This window comes from Chaetura pelagica, unplaced genomic scaffold, assembly GCF_000747805.2.
Source record: "Chaetura pelagica isolate M959 unplaced genomic scaffold, ChaPel_1.0 scaffold436, whole genome shotgun sequence".
Lineage (NCBI taxonomy): Eukaryota > Metazoa > Chordata > Aves > Apodiformes > Apodidae > Chaetura > Chaetura pelagica.
Genome location: NW_009953651.1, coordinates 4,901,821 through 4,918,714, shown reverse-complemented (window position 1 = coordinate 4,918,714; position 16,894 = coordinate 4,901,821). Strand labels below are relative to the sequence as shown.

Genomic DNA, 16,894 nt, shown 5'->3' with positions numbered 1-16,894 from the left:
GCTGAATTTTAGAGGGAACTGCTCATAGTTGTGTTTTGGGATACAGCCTCATCAGACTTAAAAGTTCCAGTTGTAACCCGATTTTCCAGTTGTATTTCACTGCAATTGTGCAAGGATGGTTAGTCTTCTGAAATTGCAGGGCACTATGTTAGAAATGTTACTAGAAGTGGCCAGGAAATTTTGATGCCCTTCTTCTGTCTCCCCTGATACTGTTTCATCTGCCTAAAGTCATCTGGAGCCAAAACACTGTTTCTAAATATATTTACAAATGCACTGACCTGTCAAAATATTAGAGAAGGAATAACATGGAACTCTGAAAACTGAACATTGTAAAAAAACCCACCAAAGCCCAAACAACAACAAAAAAACAACACCCCCCACACCCCTCAAATTATATGATAAATAATAACATATGGAATGGTCATTTCCTGCCTATAGAGGCAAGACTCAGCAAGAGAATTATTACATTGGTTTTAGTAGTTTAAAACAGTTTCTTTCTTATCCCTTCTAAGACAGGCACCAAGGCAAAACATTTTGATAGCCTTTGTGTCTTCTTAATGTTGCTCACATAATTTGCGCCAGGTAAGTAAGGTAGTGAGGGATTCGTCAGAGTTGACAGTTGTTGGTGGAAGTCACTGGTAACCAGAACTGTAATGTCATGTACTAAGTCATCTCCAGCTATGCAACACCTGGGGACTAGCTGGCAATACTGAGAACATGCAGTTTTCGTAACAGCAGTGCCTTTTATTATTTTTATTTCTTTTTCATTACTAGCCTTTTTTAGAGGTGGTGGGGAACTTGGCTATGGGAGGCTATTAAAAGCTGGTTGATTTAGTTTGCTCTTGTTTATTTTTAACTCTTCTTGCTTATTAAAAAACAGAAGTTGTCCATAAAGTGAAGTTTATCCAAAGTGCCTAAACTTTTAGGGAGCAGGAATCAGAGCCTTCTGACTAGTTGGTCCCTGTTTTGTGGCTGGCCCAACTGTCCTCCACAGCCTTTGTTTTAAACACACATATGGATCATGCTTAGCCAGGTCTCACTGTATTTTCTGTTGCACTCGGCACTGTTGCAAGTTTTTTTGTATTTATTTAATTTCCTGTGAAACATACTCTCCTGACAAATAGTGCTTCTTGCTGTAAGGTATTTCTAGACAAATTTGGAAAAATCATTATGAAATAGCTCTGTTCCAGAAACTTCACGTTGTTCATTTTCATTCTCTTGCTCTGACGAGTTGTAAGTCAAGTGCCAGGTTTCTTCTTAGTTGCATAATTCTGTGCATTTTGTTTATTTTATCAGTCATATTGCAAGAATACTATACATGCAAGTTTCATCTAGGGCACAGAATGTTTCTGGGATTTTGCACAAATAAAAATATTTTTCCCTCTCTGCATTCGCTCTTCTCCTGTGCTACTCGAGAATAGTTGGGATTTAGGTTCCTGCCTTGGAATTGATTGACAAGAACAGTTAACAAAACCGAGATCAGTTAAGTTGTAAAAATAAAAAGGACTGTGAATTGCAGTGTTGAGGATATCAGGGCTCTGTGATTCCCTTTATGCATGCTCAGCAGTTCCTTCTTCCTTGCAATGCAACATATCTTCCTCTTAACCCTGCCCAATTCGTAGAGCTCAAAAAGAAAATAAATGCTGTAATCACTGAGAGCCTTCTACTGTGGCCAAGCTGCAGGGTTTAGTCTTTGAGAAAGAACTCATTAGGGAGGAATGTGCTTTGTGGTTTCCCATAAACAGCTCCTCAAGTCCATTTTTGTAAATGTGTGGATCTGTGCCAGGCTAAGCAACCCAAAGTCCAGACTGCTGCCTCCCCACTCCCAGCTGTGCCATGTGCTGGCTCAGGAAGCCCATGGGGCTGGATATGGTGTCAAGCATCAACACCTTGCACTGCTCCAGCCACACTGCACAGGGAGTGCAAAACAGTGTGAGTTCCACTGGGATATTCCTCAAAGCAGAAATATAATGCTTATTTTTTCATGAGGAAAGAAAGATGAAGGCTAGAGAAAGACAAGGTCCTGTTTAAGGAGATGCTCTGGTTGCAAACAGGTTGTGGGGTGGGTAGTTGGATTTAGGCAATACCTGCCTTTGCCTCTCAGCATGAGGAATGGAGAGAGTGTCTTCATGCTGTGCCTGCAGTTTGATTTGTCTTACTGCCAGCACTGTTAAATTTTTAGATCAGCTTAATTTTTAACTCTACTGTTCCTAGTTAAAAGGATTATTTTCTGAATGGAAAAAACCAAAATCAGGTGAAGGGAAAGTGTGATTTCTTCTGATCCTGGCAAGTGGAAAAACTATTCTAGATTAAAACTTCCTTGCCTAAAAATGTTGAGTGATTTTAGTTTTCCTCTCTTTTTGACTTTATCTCAGTTGTTTGTAATGTGGAAGCTCCTGGATTTTTGTTTATCTAGATGAGCTGTTAAAAACTTGGCATCTCTTCCTTTCCTTTAGAAACCACAGGATCTTTTCTCTCAGGTGGTTTGGGTTCTTAGAGTTGGTTTTCTTGATAGTCTTTAAAGTCAGCTCTTGTCATTTCTCTATACCATATGTATAGAGAAGGCATATACTATATGTCTTCTGTGGAGACATTACATTTTTGTAGCCAAGAAACACATTTGACTGGGATTCTTGAAATCAGGCCTGAGTGTACCTTCAATTAGGATCTAAGCAGAGCTTTGAAATAGGCTAAATCTGCAGAATCTGAGAAGCATCTGGCTCTTCCTAGAGATTATTATGGCAATTTAAACTCAACTTTTATCTTTAGTTTCTAGGGTACTGCAGATATTTACTACTTTGAGTAAACCCCCTGAATTAAGCTGGTCAGCTTCTGGGAGTAAATACTTGTAAGTATCTACTTAGACCCTTGTGTCTAGAGAGGCAACATGTATGGGAGATGTGTTCCTTCATCAGGATATAAAGTTGAGGTCCAGAGTGCCTACAAAATAACCTGGTACCTGGCTGGGCCTTCACAAGAGAAGTGAAATTGGTTCCAGATTTTTTGGCCTCAGTTTAGTCTGCCGTTTCATCTGCCAAGGCATAACCAAGTTTAAAATGGTTAAAATGTTCCCATTTCCTCTCCTGAACACATTGTGTAATAGCCATCTTTAGCTTTTTTTTTTAAAAATATTTGCTGTGTTTCACTCCAGCATTGGTGGGTGAAGTAATTACCACATCAGATCGGTTGGTAGGATGCTTTGAAATCTGCCACATCCTGCACATGGTTGAGGCATAGTTAGAGCCTGTCATGCTTGTTTTCTAGGTCATAGGCAATATTTACGTGTTGATGGAGAAAGAGGGATCTTCACCAGCTGTTACCAAGAGGGGGCTGGTATAGTAATTTAAATGTTTTAGTTGTAAGACTTATTTCAGAACAAAAATATGCTTAATTGATTTTGTTTGTTTCATTGCCTTTAGTAAACTTTTCCAGATCTTCAGTATCAACCTATACTGTTTGTTTGTTTGTTTGTTTGAAGTTCCAGGGTTCAGTTTGTAAATACTCTGGGAGCAAGTGATGAGTAAATATCAGAGGCTTAGAGATCTTTCCACCGTTTTTGGTCAGTTTGGTGTCGTCATCATCTAAACATTGGCAGGCTGGACTGGAAGAGATCTCTTGGGTCACAGCTCCCTTGTTTTTGCCTTTCACAGGCACTGTCGTATTACCCTTTTTATAGGCGCATTCAGTTCCATTTTAGTGCTTGTTTTTGTCCTCATTTGGGAAACTGTTCCCAAGTGTTGCAGTTCTGAAACACTCTCCTGAGCTTCTGTAAATTTCCCTTCCTATTCCTGTCCTTTTCAGAAGGATGGAAAACTGTGCTCCAGGGGCCAAGCCTAAAGACAAGAGCAAAATTAATTGGACTCTGCAGTTTGGACAAAAAAATGTTGCTAGTGTCTCCAAGACGTGTGTTATTACTTCTTAAAGCTCTCCACTTTCAGGAACAACTTGCACAAACATGAGATCAGAAATCGTGTGCTTGAATAAATAATGCTTCCTGGCATCAGTAGTGACAGAAAGCTATAATCTTCATTATATAAAGTATGAGACTGTGTTTAGTACCAAACAGCATTTCATGTTGGCCTCTTGTAAATCAGGGCTATCTCAATGGTAAAAGACAAACATGGGTTCAAACTGCAGATTTGGATAATTTGTTCCACCTACTCAAAAGCCAGCTATTTCAGGCATGAGTTTTAGCAATTTACAATCCCGTCTTTGATTTCCAAAAGGCATTTCTTCACCAAATTTCAGTCTTTTCCCCATCACTTTGTCTTGTTTAGGTAATACATAAATCTATCAGAAAAGAGCGTCATCTTTAACCTCCGAGGCCCCTTAGCGACAAGCCCCATTGTCAAAGGCAGGCACTTTGCCAGGAAACTGTGACTCCCAGAGAGAGTGTGCAAGGTTAGGGGGAAAGTATACTATTGCCAGAGAAACTGTATTCCAAGTGGATTTGTGTGGAACAACAACGATATCCAGTGACTGGTTAAATTAGCCACAGATGTGTTTTCTAGAGCACTGTCCAAGAAGATATACAGTATTTTAAGGCTTGGTTCAGACATAATGATCTTCTGAAGTCAAATCAGATCCAAGCAAAATTGCATCGGCACTAGGGAAGCTTTAAAGGAATTGTGTAATATGATTCAGACAAGTAGATGAATCAGGCTGCTGCGAACTAAGCAAGGAGCACATCGGTGAGAGATGAGGTAAGACGACTTGCATAGAAGTGTGATAGTTTGATGTTAGCAGTTTGCTGTTAAAATCCAAGCTGTGACAAGTTGTTACGGGCAGTTAAATGGGCACATTATGTCAGCCACCTGCCCAGAACCTGTGTGGAGAATGTCCCAGTGGTTTCTTTCAGCTTTTCAGAACGTACAAGTGGTTTTGCACTTGCCGTCTCCATTGCTGTGTTGCTGTCCCTGTGCCACTCCTCCTACATGGCAGTGCTGCTGGTTTCAGTTTTTAAGAGGATAATTACTCTGCTGAGGGCAATGCACTCTTTAAGTCTTTGGAGACTTTTCACATATTGAAATCAGAGTATGGGTGAAAGCTCAGGGACTTTTCTCATACAGGAGGATTTTGTCTCAGCATCACAGCTCAAGCAGCACATGGGATTTCTGTCCGAGAGGGGTGTTGTGAAGTTCAGCTTCCATTCTGCAGCTGAGTTCTGATTCTTGTTCTGAGTTCAGATGAGACAGACAGTGGAGAGAAGCCCTGCTGAATTCGAGATCTGCTATATGGTTTAAAATTCTGGGGAAACTTAAGCAGCTTAGATACTGTAGTAGTTGGAACAGAAGGCAAGAAAAGCTTTTGTTGCATTCTCTGACCTATTTCTTCACCATGTTATTTACTTAAGCTAAATTGAATATGGTGTATTAAAGTGTTGTCATCCAAAAGAGCCTGGAAGTATTCAGCTTAGATTCTCATTGCAATAAGCATTAACATTAAAAGTGAAATTTTAAGAATAGCTATTTTGTCTAGAAGTTGTAGGGGAGTTATAAATAAAAATGAAAAATTAGACAACATAAATACCATATTCTTGTGGATTTATCTCAGTCACTGTTTTTCAGAGCTTTTATAAATGTTGGTATAAGTGTTGAAGTGGATCTGTTTAGGTTTGCTTTGAGTTTCCAGATACAGTTCCAGAGAGGGCTCAAATGCTGTGAGTTTAATCACAGGAATGTTGTTTTCTTTTCCTTTCCTTGTTACCTCTTTGTAATAATTTGTTTTAATTGTATTGCTTCCCTTTTTCTGCTTCCAGTTTCCTCTCACTTGAGCTCTGGATTCTGCTTCAGGAGATTTTGCACTTCTATTCTTAGGAATTTTTGCAGGTCACATGCAAAGCCGTGTGTGTGTGTGCATGCATGCGTGTCTGTCTTTAGACAGCAGACCAATAATTAGGATAACCCTGCAAAGTCATGACTTTGCTTCAGAAAAACTCCTGGCAAAAAATGAAACGTGCCTCTGTCTTCAGGTGTGTTTTCTGATTTTGACCTAAGAGAGCCAGACATCCTGACAGCTGGCAGAATGTGTTTGTTCTAAAATGTTATTATTTTGAAAATGTGCATTCAGATGGTTTTATTCCTTCTCTCTATGCAGGGTCTTTGTAAACAGAAGCTTAGCCATGGAAAAAATAAAGTGCTTTGGTTTTGATATGGATTATACACTTGCTGGTGAGTATCTTTTTAAAGTTTTTTGTCATTGACTTAGTTTTAAGTATTGTCTCTTGTTGAGCAAAAACCAGTTACTAGTTGGGCTACTCCAGTTAGCAGGTGCTTCTTCTGTTAGCAAATATATTGTTCACTATTCATTGCACTTTTTGATGTTTCCCTTGAATTTGTTATCTGGAAGCTGTATTTCGTCACAAGCCATGTTGCTGCAGTGCAGTTTCAAGTGATTATGGGTGTCAAGGAAACTGAAGCTTAATAAGTCTAATTGCTTCCTTAGATTCCACTGTATTTTGCTAATACCCCTGCTGCAAGCTTGGCTTTGAATAATGAGGTGACTTGTTTTATCCTTAGTGCAGATGGAGGGCTGCATCTTTAGCCAACACATTCTCCTGTGTATCGGGAGGGTAATTTTTTAATAGGTCTTCCTGTTTCCCACTCCACAGTTTGCCACATCAGTGACTGATTTTGAGAAGAGACAAGGCAGGGGGAGTGTCTAGTGTCAGCTGAACAAGTTAATTTAGAAAGCTTTGCCCATTCTTTATGGCAGATAAGCTTTCAGAGGTTGCATAAGACCGCATAGTTTCATAAAATTTTTTGCATGACTTCTCTGTCTTTCAAATACTCGACAACACAAGTTCTCTGAGACTTTTGATGAAGGGGGGTAAAGTTACTGTGTTCTGCATAATCAGACTTGCATTATGATACATATTTTAAGGAAGGAAGAGATTAAAAGCCTGCTTCCACTTCCCTACATTATCATATCACACAGGCTGTAACAGAGGATGTCACATACAATCCTACCTGCTTATTACCACTTCCAAGGTTGTGGATAAAAAGTTTCTATCACCTTGATAGTTCAATTTAGAATTGTTGTGAATATAAACTGAGAAAATGTGAGGTAGAGTGTCAGGGTCACCCAATAACAGGTTAATGCTGTATGTTAACTATGGTCATCTAGTTACTGGGTCTACTGAGAAAGAATGAAAAATGTGTAATGTGGATAGGGACAGTGTGGGGGTTACAGGAGCTAGGGGCAGTGGTTAAGGAAAGGACAGGTAGGTTTCCATGTGCTCATGGTTCAACACAGTACAGCAATGAGCAGTTTTGAAGGCTATGGCTGGTAATTGCAGTTTATATTTAGATCACTTGCTTTTGTTCTTTTAAGCAGTTATCCATGAGGCAGTAGTTATATATAAAATGTTTGGTTGTTCAACACCTTATTTATACATCTGTTTAAAGTTCCTGCCACTTCTTAAGTCATGAAGTGTATCGTTGTTCATCTGTGCTGGATCGGACTGCAGGCGCGTGCTTTCGGAATTTGTGTTTCCCAGCTGAGACAGCCTTGTGGCTGTGCCTTAAAGGAGCATAAAACAGTTGTTCAGGAACAAATGCTTAAAAAAAAACACAAAAAAACCTGTGTGTCTCACTGCTGTAACAGAAAAACAACTTCTGTGCCTTTTGCAAACTGGTGGCATTTTCCAAGGACTTGGGTGATCCCAGTGGGGCTGGCATGGAGCGTGAAGTGTGTTACTAACTTTCATCCTGACAGAAGGAAAGCTTCAGCACTATCCTCACATCTCTGACTGTTCATTTTACTCAAGTGCTGCTTGTTCCTGTAAACAGAGAGAAAATGTGTTGTTATCCACAAAATGATGCATGGTTTGATGAGAGGGAAAAATGTGAATGTTTCAAGCATCCTAAAGCAGTACCCAGGGACATGGAAACCTGGGGTTCCCAAGGCTAGAAGATCACAGTGCTACAGTTAAACAGGCAAAGTTGGTGCATTCAGGGGAGCTGAGTGATGGGGTCTGGTGCAAAAAAAAGAAATAGAATGTGGTTCAAGCAGGAAACTGGAAATCTGGACCACTCTGGAGAAAGCTGCTGTCCTATGACTTCTTCTGTGGTACAACAGATAATAGTTGCAGATAATTTTACAAGGAGTTGTGAGAAAGTAATTAGGTTGGAAAGCCTTTTGCAGATGAAAAGCATTGTGCCTGGTAAGTACTGTTTCCCTTTTTTTCACTCAACTGGAAAATTAACATAGAAAATCACCTGTTTGTTTTCTTCTGCCTCAGTCATCCTTTCTTCTCCTCATGGACTTTTGTTATCTGACCATTATTTGCTATATATAACTGTCATATACAAGAAAAACTACTTATTCATTACAGGGGGTTTAAAGAGTGCAGTGTTAGAATATACTGATTATGATTAATTAATTGGAAATTATAGTGAAGAAGTGGGGCAAGTGAAGTATTACATTCATATATTGTAGTGCATTCATTAGGCCTTACTGTGTTTTCTGTCTGGGCACATTATCTGTTACACAGTCTTTCATATGGATATGCTACTGCCTAGAATAAAAAAGAAAAAACAATGTAAAAAACTAGTTTATCTCTAATTTGACATCTGGAAATGGTATCTGCATGCATACCAGATGGTGCATGCTGAGCTGAAGCCTTTTGGAGACCATTCGAGACATGTAAATAGATCAAAGAAGAGGAAAGGAAGAATCTCCAGTGTCGTAAGCTCCTCATCTAGTTTTCTGCATTTGTACTTTCAGATATTGCTAAGTCACTTTTCTGTAAAATTGTTTCAAAATGTCCCAAACACAATCTTCATATGCAATGACTGAAGGCAGTCAGAACCACTGACCCTGCCAAAAATTGTATGTCACATCCTTTCCTCTTTCTCTGTTATGAACATTCAAATCAGAAGTAAACTGGTGACATTCATCCCATATCTGACAGTCATACACTTTGACATCTCAGAAGAAGAATTATTATTTTAGAACACCTTGAATTATCTGTCTTGTGAAGAGGTGGCTGTCGTGTCAGTAAAAGAAAACACACTGTCACTCTTCTTTCCTTCTTCCCTAATCAGTAGCCACTGATAGCACAGAAAGTCTTGCTTAGGACATGCTTCAGTACCAGACCAGTCAGAATCACTTGACTTATTGTGAAGTTCAGAACTTCTTATAATTTATCAGTTTAAGGACACAAACCTGCTTACAGTAACACCATTTTCTGTCTAGAATAATCTAATTTGAGTAGGGATGTGACCTTTCCATTCTGAACTGTATTATAACAGCAATTACACCCATGTTCCAGTGATCATGTGTTCTGCTACTAGCATGACTGAGAATGTCAGCTTTCCAGCCAACAGCAGCTTTAATACTATCATGTTGCATTGCACTTAAACAATTATTTCATGCATTGTTTTATATGGTAGTATTTCTTAGCCTTTTTAAATTAAAGGACCACTTAACTTAGAATTGCAAAAAATCAAGGCTGCCTGGTATAGCATTGCCACAATAATTTTGTTTGCTTTCAAGTAAAAATTAGGTTTAACTTTGAATTCTTGTTAATAATCTCTGTTCTTTCTCATTGTGTTTATCTCTTTCCTTGCATAGGCTTGAGAAATACTGCTAATGGGTGGATTGTGCAAAGTCTTTTTGTCTTGCAGAAAAGAGCCTGAAAATTTTAGCCTTCTCTTCTGAAAAATTATGGACAATTAATTGCTGAATTTGTAGCCACTGTGATTACAACTAGTCTTGGTTTGACTGCTGGGAGCTCAAAATAAAACGAAAGCAAATTAAGCTAACTCTCATGGGTTTTCGATTCCTTGTTTTCCCCTCAAGGATTGCTGTTGCATCCTCATTGAGTGAATAAGATCTCTTAAGTGTATGGCAACTCCCAAGTCTCCCTAGGCTTATGTGCTGGATACAGTAGTGCCAAAGGCTCGGAAATGTGTGTTGTGTATGAAACTGACAGTCCCCTTCTGATTCAGTCTGTTCAGTTTGCTTATGTTAGTGACTCACATTTAGTACAAAAAATAATGTTTCTTTTAAGCTAGGTGTTTCTGGGAGGAAGGTCGAAGGAGCGGGAGGAAGAGCAGGGTTTGACTGTGGCTTGTGTGCATAGTTAAATAGTTGCTGCTTAAAATCGTGGAGGGTTTGACGCAAGCAAGAGTCATCTGCTGTCTCAGCCCTTGCTGTTAGCAGAGATTAAGACAAGTTTTTGTGATGTTGTGCAGCCGTCACCCCAGCAGCCCTTCGTTCTCTGCTGCTGACCTTGCTGCCTGGGAGCCTGGCCCATGCTGATTCCCAAGGGTTCCGTGGCTCCTTGGAAAACAGTGGATCTGCAAATCCCTGTAAATAGCTGTGCTTGCTGTTAGTGCAGAACTGAGAACTTTGGAAAAATTCCTGTTAAAATCCTTAAATTGGAGAGATTTGAGGGTCTTTTTGTAGTACATTTTTGTTTGCTAAATAGTAGTTTCTTTTATTATCTGAATGATTCATCTCTGCTTATTCATCCTGACTAGCTAGGAGACCAGTAGTAAATAACAATTCTGGTCTGATTTCCTGTTTTACTGGTACTGTCAAAACAGCCCATGCTTTGGTGAAGGAAAATGTTTCATGCAATCCAAAATATTCAGTCTTCCTTGTTCTGTGCTTACTGCAAACTGCAGGAAGAAAGATAAAGGTACGTCAGCAGATAGTCTGCACTGCAATACTTGCCTGAGACTATGAGTTGGTGAGGCCTGTTGGAAATGCAGCAGAGAGAGATTGGTTTCACACGGGATTTTATTTGGCTGCTTCCTCCTCAATGTGAGCTACACTTGTCATTAGTAGGTCTGGATCCAAGTAATGCAGGAGGCCTTGGCATTACTAGATCTTAAATGGGACAGGTTGCACAATGAGGTGATGGATAGATGTCCCTTGACAGGAGCAGGGCTAAAGCAGTGGGGTTCTTACACTGGCTGTAATTTCACACTGGGCCATTGCAAATGGAGAGGCAGTTAGTAAGAATTGCAAACTCAATTGTGCTTGAAAATATTCCTCTGTGACTACCCTCCTGCTCCAGAAATTATGGCCTTGTTGAAAGTTTTATTTTCTGTCTCTGCGATAGATAAGATTTAGTATCTGTAGGCAGGATGCTTTCATTTGGAGTGCTTTTCCTGTACTTAAATCACTGTTGCTTCCACATTCTCCAGAAATCAATAATAAAATTGTAATTGGCTGCTGAAAACTGTTTCAATATAAAAGGGGAAATGAGGCTTGAAAAGTACTGTTTTTATCGTGTGCAAATATAATTAATACAATTGATTGGAATATGGCTTGTGCCCTGTAAACATTGCCAACTTCATGCCAAGATGGGTGCACTGCAAGGATTTTATTGCAAAATTGCTTATGCTTTCAGCTGTAGCATTTCCCTCTTACCACATGGGAAAAGACATGGGAAGTCAGCTTTAGTCTTTCTCAATTTACCACAAAGTGCAGCATGCATAAGCACATTTTGGCCCTTCCTCAAGCAGGCGTTTATGTCTAAGCCATCCTTGCAGTTTGGAGAGAGAAGTTTTTCATACCCGCATCTTATCTTTGAAATGTTTTGGTTTATTTTTTACTTGTTGACTGTGGAGAAGATGCACTCAACCAGAAGGTAGCACTGGCTTGTTGCTGCGTGTGATTTGGGAGAAAAGGTGGCAGCTGAATTCAGAACTGGGTCTTCAATTGATCTAGGATTTTTACTGTACCTGACTTGTATCCATTTTCTTTGTTTCAGTTTCCACTACTGAGAAATGGGACTAATGAATTTGAACCTTGTATAAATACATTCTGAATTTCACAGATTAAAAACAAAGTATAAATGTGGGAATTTTGTACGTGAAAGATTGAACTGAATACTTAAAAAAGCTTCTGAGCTTGTAACATAAGCAACTACAAAGAAGTATTTATTGTCCTGTTCAGATACTGTTACTGTCTGTCTATTGGTGCTGGACACCCATACATATGTTCGAACAAGGCTCTCCTGCTTAGTTCAGAGGTTTGTCTTCAGTTTCATCATGACGTAAGAACCACAGGCTATGAAGCTCTTCTGGGGAGATACTAAGCTGTTTTGCTTCTTTCCCTGTTCTTTGGATAATATAATTCTTTGTGTCCTACAGAAATAGTATGCTGGCTAGAGAAGGGAATTGGTAGGTGTGACAACAGTAGCCTTCAAACTGTCCTAGCAAAAAAAAAGAGATGCCTTGACTATTGAACATCTGCTGTCTGCATTTTCAAATTTGCATGTTTCCAGTTTAACAGGTGCAGATTTTGCAGATTTCAAAGGCTAGTTTAGCTATTAATGTTTTAATGCTAGAGACAGATGGAGAAGCTAAATTGTTCCTAGCATGCTTTGAGCTGGATACTTTTTCAAATACCAGTGCAGTGCTCAAGTGGCTACTGTCCCTGCCGCCCTTGTGTTGCTGCTCTTCGTAGTTTGACCGTTCAAAGCTGTGTAATGACCACACCGAGGTCTGGAGCTGTGGGATCTCACGTGCTGGCACTGGGAATGAGGAGTGGAGAGAGCATGTGTTGCTTGCTCTGTCCCAGTAAATCACCGGCTGACAAACTGCTAATCTGCTGTCTGTGGATTCTTGAAGAACAGTGTTAGACAGAAGCTGCTGAGAGAGCAAGTCTTCACAGTGGAAGGAGAGTTTTGAAAACTGCTGTATTCTGTTGTCTTGCTCTTAATAACATGAGAATAACACCAGGCTGGGTCAGCAGGCTGTTGGTATATCAACGAGCAGTTTTTGTCTTTGCCAAACTCTAACAGACCCCCCCTTATCTAGTAATCTTAATACCACAACAGAAGTGCTATTAAGTTGCAAATACCCTTGTGATGATGGAACAGCTTACTCTGTAGGAGGAACCAAAAGCTGAGAGCACAGAAGGCTTTAACTCTGAGATCACATGTGTGCTATTGCTTTGTGAATGCCTTATTTTAGCACACTACAGAAAAACTTGTGTATGTGGCTTATTGGCAGCATGGGCAGTTGTGCTATGTATAAAGTCAGGTGCATGCTGTTACACAAATGTGTAGTTTTTGAGGCTCACTCCTTTAGGTGAATATGGAGAGAAAGAAGCTGGATCTGTCTGAACACTGATACATCTGAACAATGCCTTAAATATAGTGTATAAGTGGCTACTATACCTTTAAGTAATTTTATTCTTATTTCTAGAAGCTAACAAACTATGTTTGAACATGAAGCCCATGCAACTATTTCTTCTCTGTTCATGAGTCTTCATTGAAGAACTAAGCCCATGTTTTGGCACAGTAGTTTGTTTCCATGGAAATGCAGGGATATTTCCAGTATGGTATTATGACTCCCAGTGAGCTGTATCTAAGAGAGGTGAATTGTGAAGGCCACTTGTTAAGCACAAGAAAAGATTCTCTTGTGGCAGGGGATCATAAAAAGTTCCCATAAAAGAACAGGTGACTGTGTAGTTATCTTTAAAATATTATTCCAGTGCAAAGGAATGTTATGCCAACTATTAAAGTAGACAAACTGAAGTTTCCTTGAAATATAGTTTGACTGAATTGCTTCTCTCAACATGCAAAATGTGACCTCAGTGCTGTTGTTACCTCAAGCCATGTTTTTTATTCAGCAGCATAAATCTTTCCAACACTAAGCTCTGTTTTGCCAGCCTCTGAGGCATATCCAAACAGCCAAAATCTCTGTTACATTGAAGGCAAACACAGTGCAGCAGCAGAAAGCTAAAAATATCTGGAATTTACCAATGAGCCTAATAAGCCTGCTTTGGGAAGGGTTAAAGCTGATGATACTTGACAACACCTTTGTTTTTAAAACAAGTAGAAATGCAGTCCTAAAAACAACCTGAAGTGTAGATGCAGCAATTCAGAGCCAAGCTGAACACAAAACACTGTTTCAGTCCTTGAAGCAGCAACAAATCCTGTCTTTACAGCTCCTTTCAGCATGCAGAGTGGGAGAACAGGAGCTGATACAGTTCCAGGTTAGAGGTTTTAGAGCTGAAAGCTGTGCTGTGCACTTGGAGATGTTTGCTTGAGCATTAGAGGTAAGGAATTTTCCATGGCTCTTAGGCTGCAGGGTGGGTGCTTAGCTGCTGTATGGGCACTGCTGTAGCTGGGGACTGCAGAGCCTTTGGACTTCTCTGTAGGTGTCTGCTACTTTCCACCCAGAACCATTGGCATTGGCAGAAAAGGGTGCTGGGGAACCACTGAAGCTCAGATCCAAAAGATTCAACCCTCTGATCATTAGTGACTCTTGCTTTGCTTCCTGTTACCAGATTTAGTGTCAAAAACATCTGTGGCCACGAGGCTTAGTGCAAGATCTGGCTGTTCATGCACTGCAGAGCAGCTTGTGTGTTAAGCATACAAAAATATCCTGAGAGGCACCTGGAGATTCTGTCAAGGTCTTGTTTCTGATCACTACAAATACATCATTTCTGGATACCGACACAGAAAAGTTACATTACATATTGAAGTGTGCTCAAGGCTCATCTTCGTTTTATAGCGCAGAACACTTCTGTATTTGAGAAGGTTTCTTTGGGAAAATGAAAATCATTATCAATATGGCAGCAGTTTACTCTCATTTGAGATTGAAAAATAGAGTGAATTGAAAGAAATGAAACATACTGCTGCTAACTATTTTGTGTAGTACTATGAAAATTCAATTTAAATAGAAGCTGGAATAATACAATTCTTCTTTTTATAACACAGTGCATTTATATTTATTATCTAGTGGTTAAAATCAAACCCCAAGGGTCAAGAGGACGAGGGTCTGTTCATAGCTGTTTTTCAACTTGTTTTGACCATAGACAAATTCTTTATGGTCACAGTTCAGCCAAGTCCATAAACAAATGGGAAGTCAGTGATTCACCAGGTTCCTCATTGAAAACATATGAGTTGTCCCATGGGTTTCGTTTGGGATTTCTTGCGGTTTCAATTAGGCCTGTTTACTGCTTCGTCAGTTTGTTTACAGGCACTGAGCTCCCAGGTCATCACAAGCAGAAATGTGCACTGCTCCATTTCCTTGCATTCAAGGCAGAGATGCAGAGATGAGCTGAAACCAGTGTTGTACACAACCAGGGCTGTGAACAGGAGTGTCTGGTTTTCCCTCCTGTCTGGCAAGGATTCTCTGATATGTCTGCAGTGGCCAAAGTTCAGGTGATACTTGATGGGTCTTTAGAAAGAAATGCAAGGCAAGAGGACCTGGAGGTTTGTACTTACCCCCACTCCTGACATTGCCAAGCCAGCTGAATGAGTTTGCATGAAGGCTTCCACAGTGCAGGTACCTCTGCAGGGTTTCCAGTTCTCACGGAAAAGGAAATCCTCTGCTGTATTTCCAGTGCAAACTGGCAGCAGCACACTGCTGGGCTGTGCAAGGCAGGAGTGAGTCTGGACTCCTGTCAGAGCTCAGCACTGTGACTCTGCTGTCAAAACTGAAGGGAAGCTAATACCCAGGTGTGAAACTTAAACATGACATTTCAGATTCCTTCCTGTGTACGTAATGAATTATTTTAACAGAGAGAGCAGCATAGCTTGAAACATTACTGTTTCCCTTTTGTTATGTTTCAGTGACGGTGCCTGACAACACCTCTCCTGGTTAGAAAGGACCCTGTAACACAGAAGCTGAAGTCATTAGTATTCTAGAGCATAAATCCTCTTATTTTCTAATTGTATACAAAAACTGGCATTTCTCTGTAGGGGGCTATGAAGATAACAGATACCCTGAAAGCAGGGTCAGTATATAGAGTTCAGAAATCATTCTTCACTACCTGTTTGCTTCTGGGGATCCTCTGGTCCTGTACCTGAGGCAAACTTTCCTCAAACTAGGGTAGTATGTGAAATGCCTGCCCAACACTTACTAGTATGTTTAATTTGCATTGTTGCTTCAGTGGGGTTTATTTTTTAATTAAGTCCAGGACTGGCCACTTACTGTTTCCCTCTGGATTTTCAGCTGGAGTTGCAGGTCGGATGCCAAGGAGCGAGTATTTGGTGCTTGTGTGAAACCAGCAGCCTGGTTGGGCACGGGGGAGTGACTGTCACAGACATTCTGGCGGTAGCTGGCACTAAATGCCCAGCCTTGGGGATATGTGCAGAGAAGATGCTGACAGAATGGAGACCTCTGGGGTTAGATCTGTCGTATTTCGGGACACTAGTATAGGATTTTGTTTCATAGACATTGTTGAGGCAGGATACATAGATACCTGTACTGTTATAGGGGATGGGGTTGTAGAAGGGGTTCTTGGTGCTCAAGGCCTTAACTAAGCACTTTATCTCAGTACAATATTGATATAAATGTTATTTCTAATACATACTTGCATTATTTATTTATGGTGCAATTCAGAATATGGATCAACATTTAAAATGAACAGCGCTTTTATCCTGCTCTTTAAGTCAGGTTTGTGTAATTTCAGAAATGTATTTGCACAAGCTTTAATTATGCATGTTTTGCCTGAAATATACATAAATCTGGATAGGAGCTACCTACCTGTCCATGTGTGTTCCTAACTGCCTGATTTGCATGCCTTATTCACTGGAGAATAAGCAGCAACTGAAACAACCTGTTTCTAGTTACTTTACTTTCATTTCTTCAAGACTTAACACAAAGTTATTGGGCTGCATTTCCTGTGCTTCAGGAGGCTAAACCCCTTCAAGGGCTAAACCCTTGCATTATCTGCCTACCTTTTGGCTTATCCCTCTTTGTGTGACCTCTGGAGAACCCAGATAGTGGGTAAAATTTCTAAAGGTTGAGTGTTTGTTAAAGCTTTTTGCAACCCTTTGGAGGAGGTCATCACCTCTAGTTTGAGAAATACTGATCTTATCTGAACACCTGAAAGTCAAAAGCTGATCGATCAAGTTTCATCTGCCAGCCAAACCAGTGTGTGTAGACTGAGGTGTTTCAATTCCCTAGAGACTCTC

At 40.1% G+C, this 16,894-nt stretch overlaps 1 protein-coding gene across 1 annotated transcript in view; it reads left to right on the top strand.

The window, feature by feature from the left end:
• NT5C2 (5'-nucleotidase, cytosolic II) overlaps positions 1-16,894 on the top strand; it is a 41,229-nt gene that overhangs the window by 5,357 nt on the left and 18,978 nt on the right. Inside the window, exon 2 of the mRNA XM_010000093.1 lies at positions 6,097-6,170. Coding sequence (XP_009998395.1) covers positions 6,097-6,170 — 74 coding nt within the window. The remainder of the gene's footprint in view (positions 1-6,096; positions 6,171-16,894) is intronic.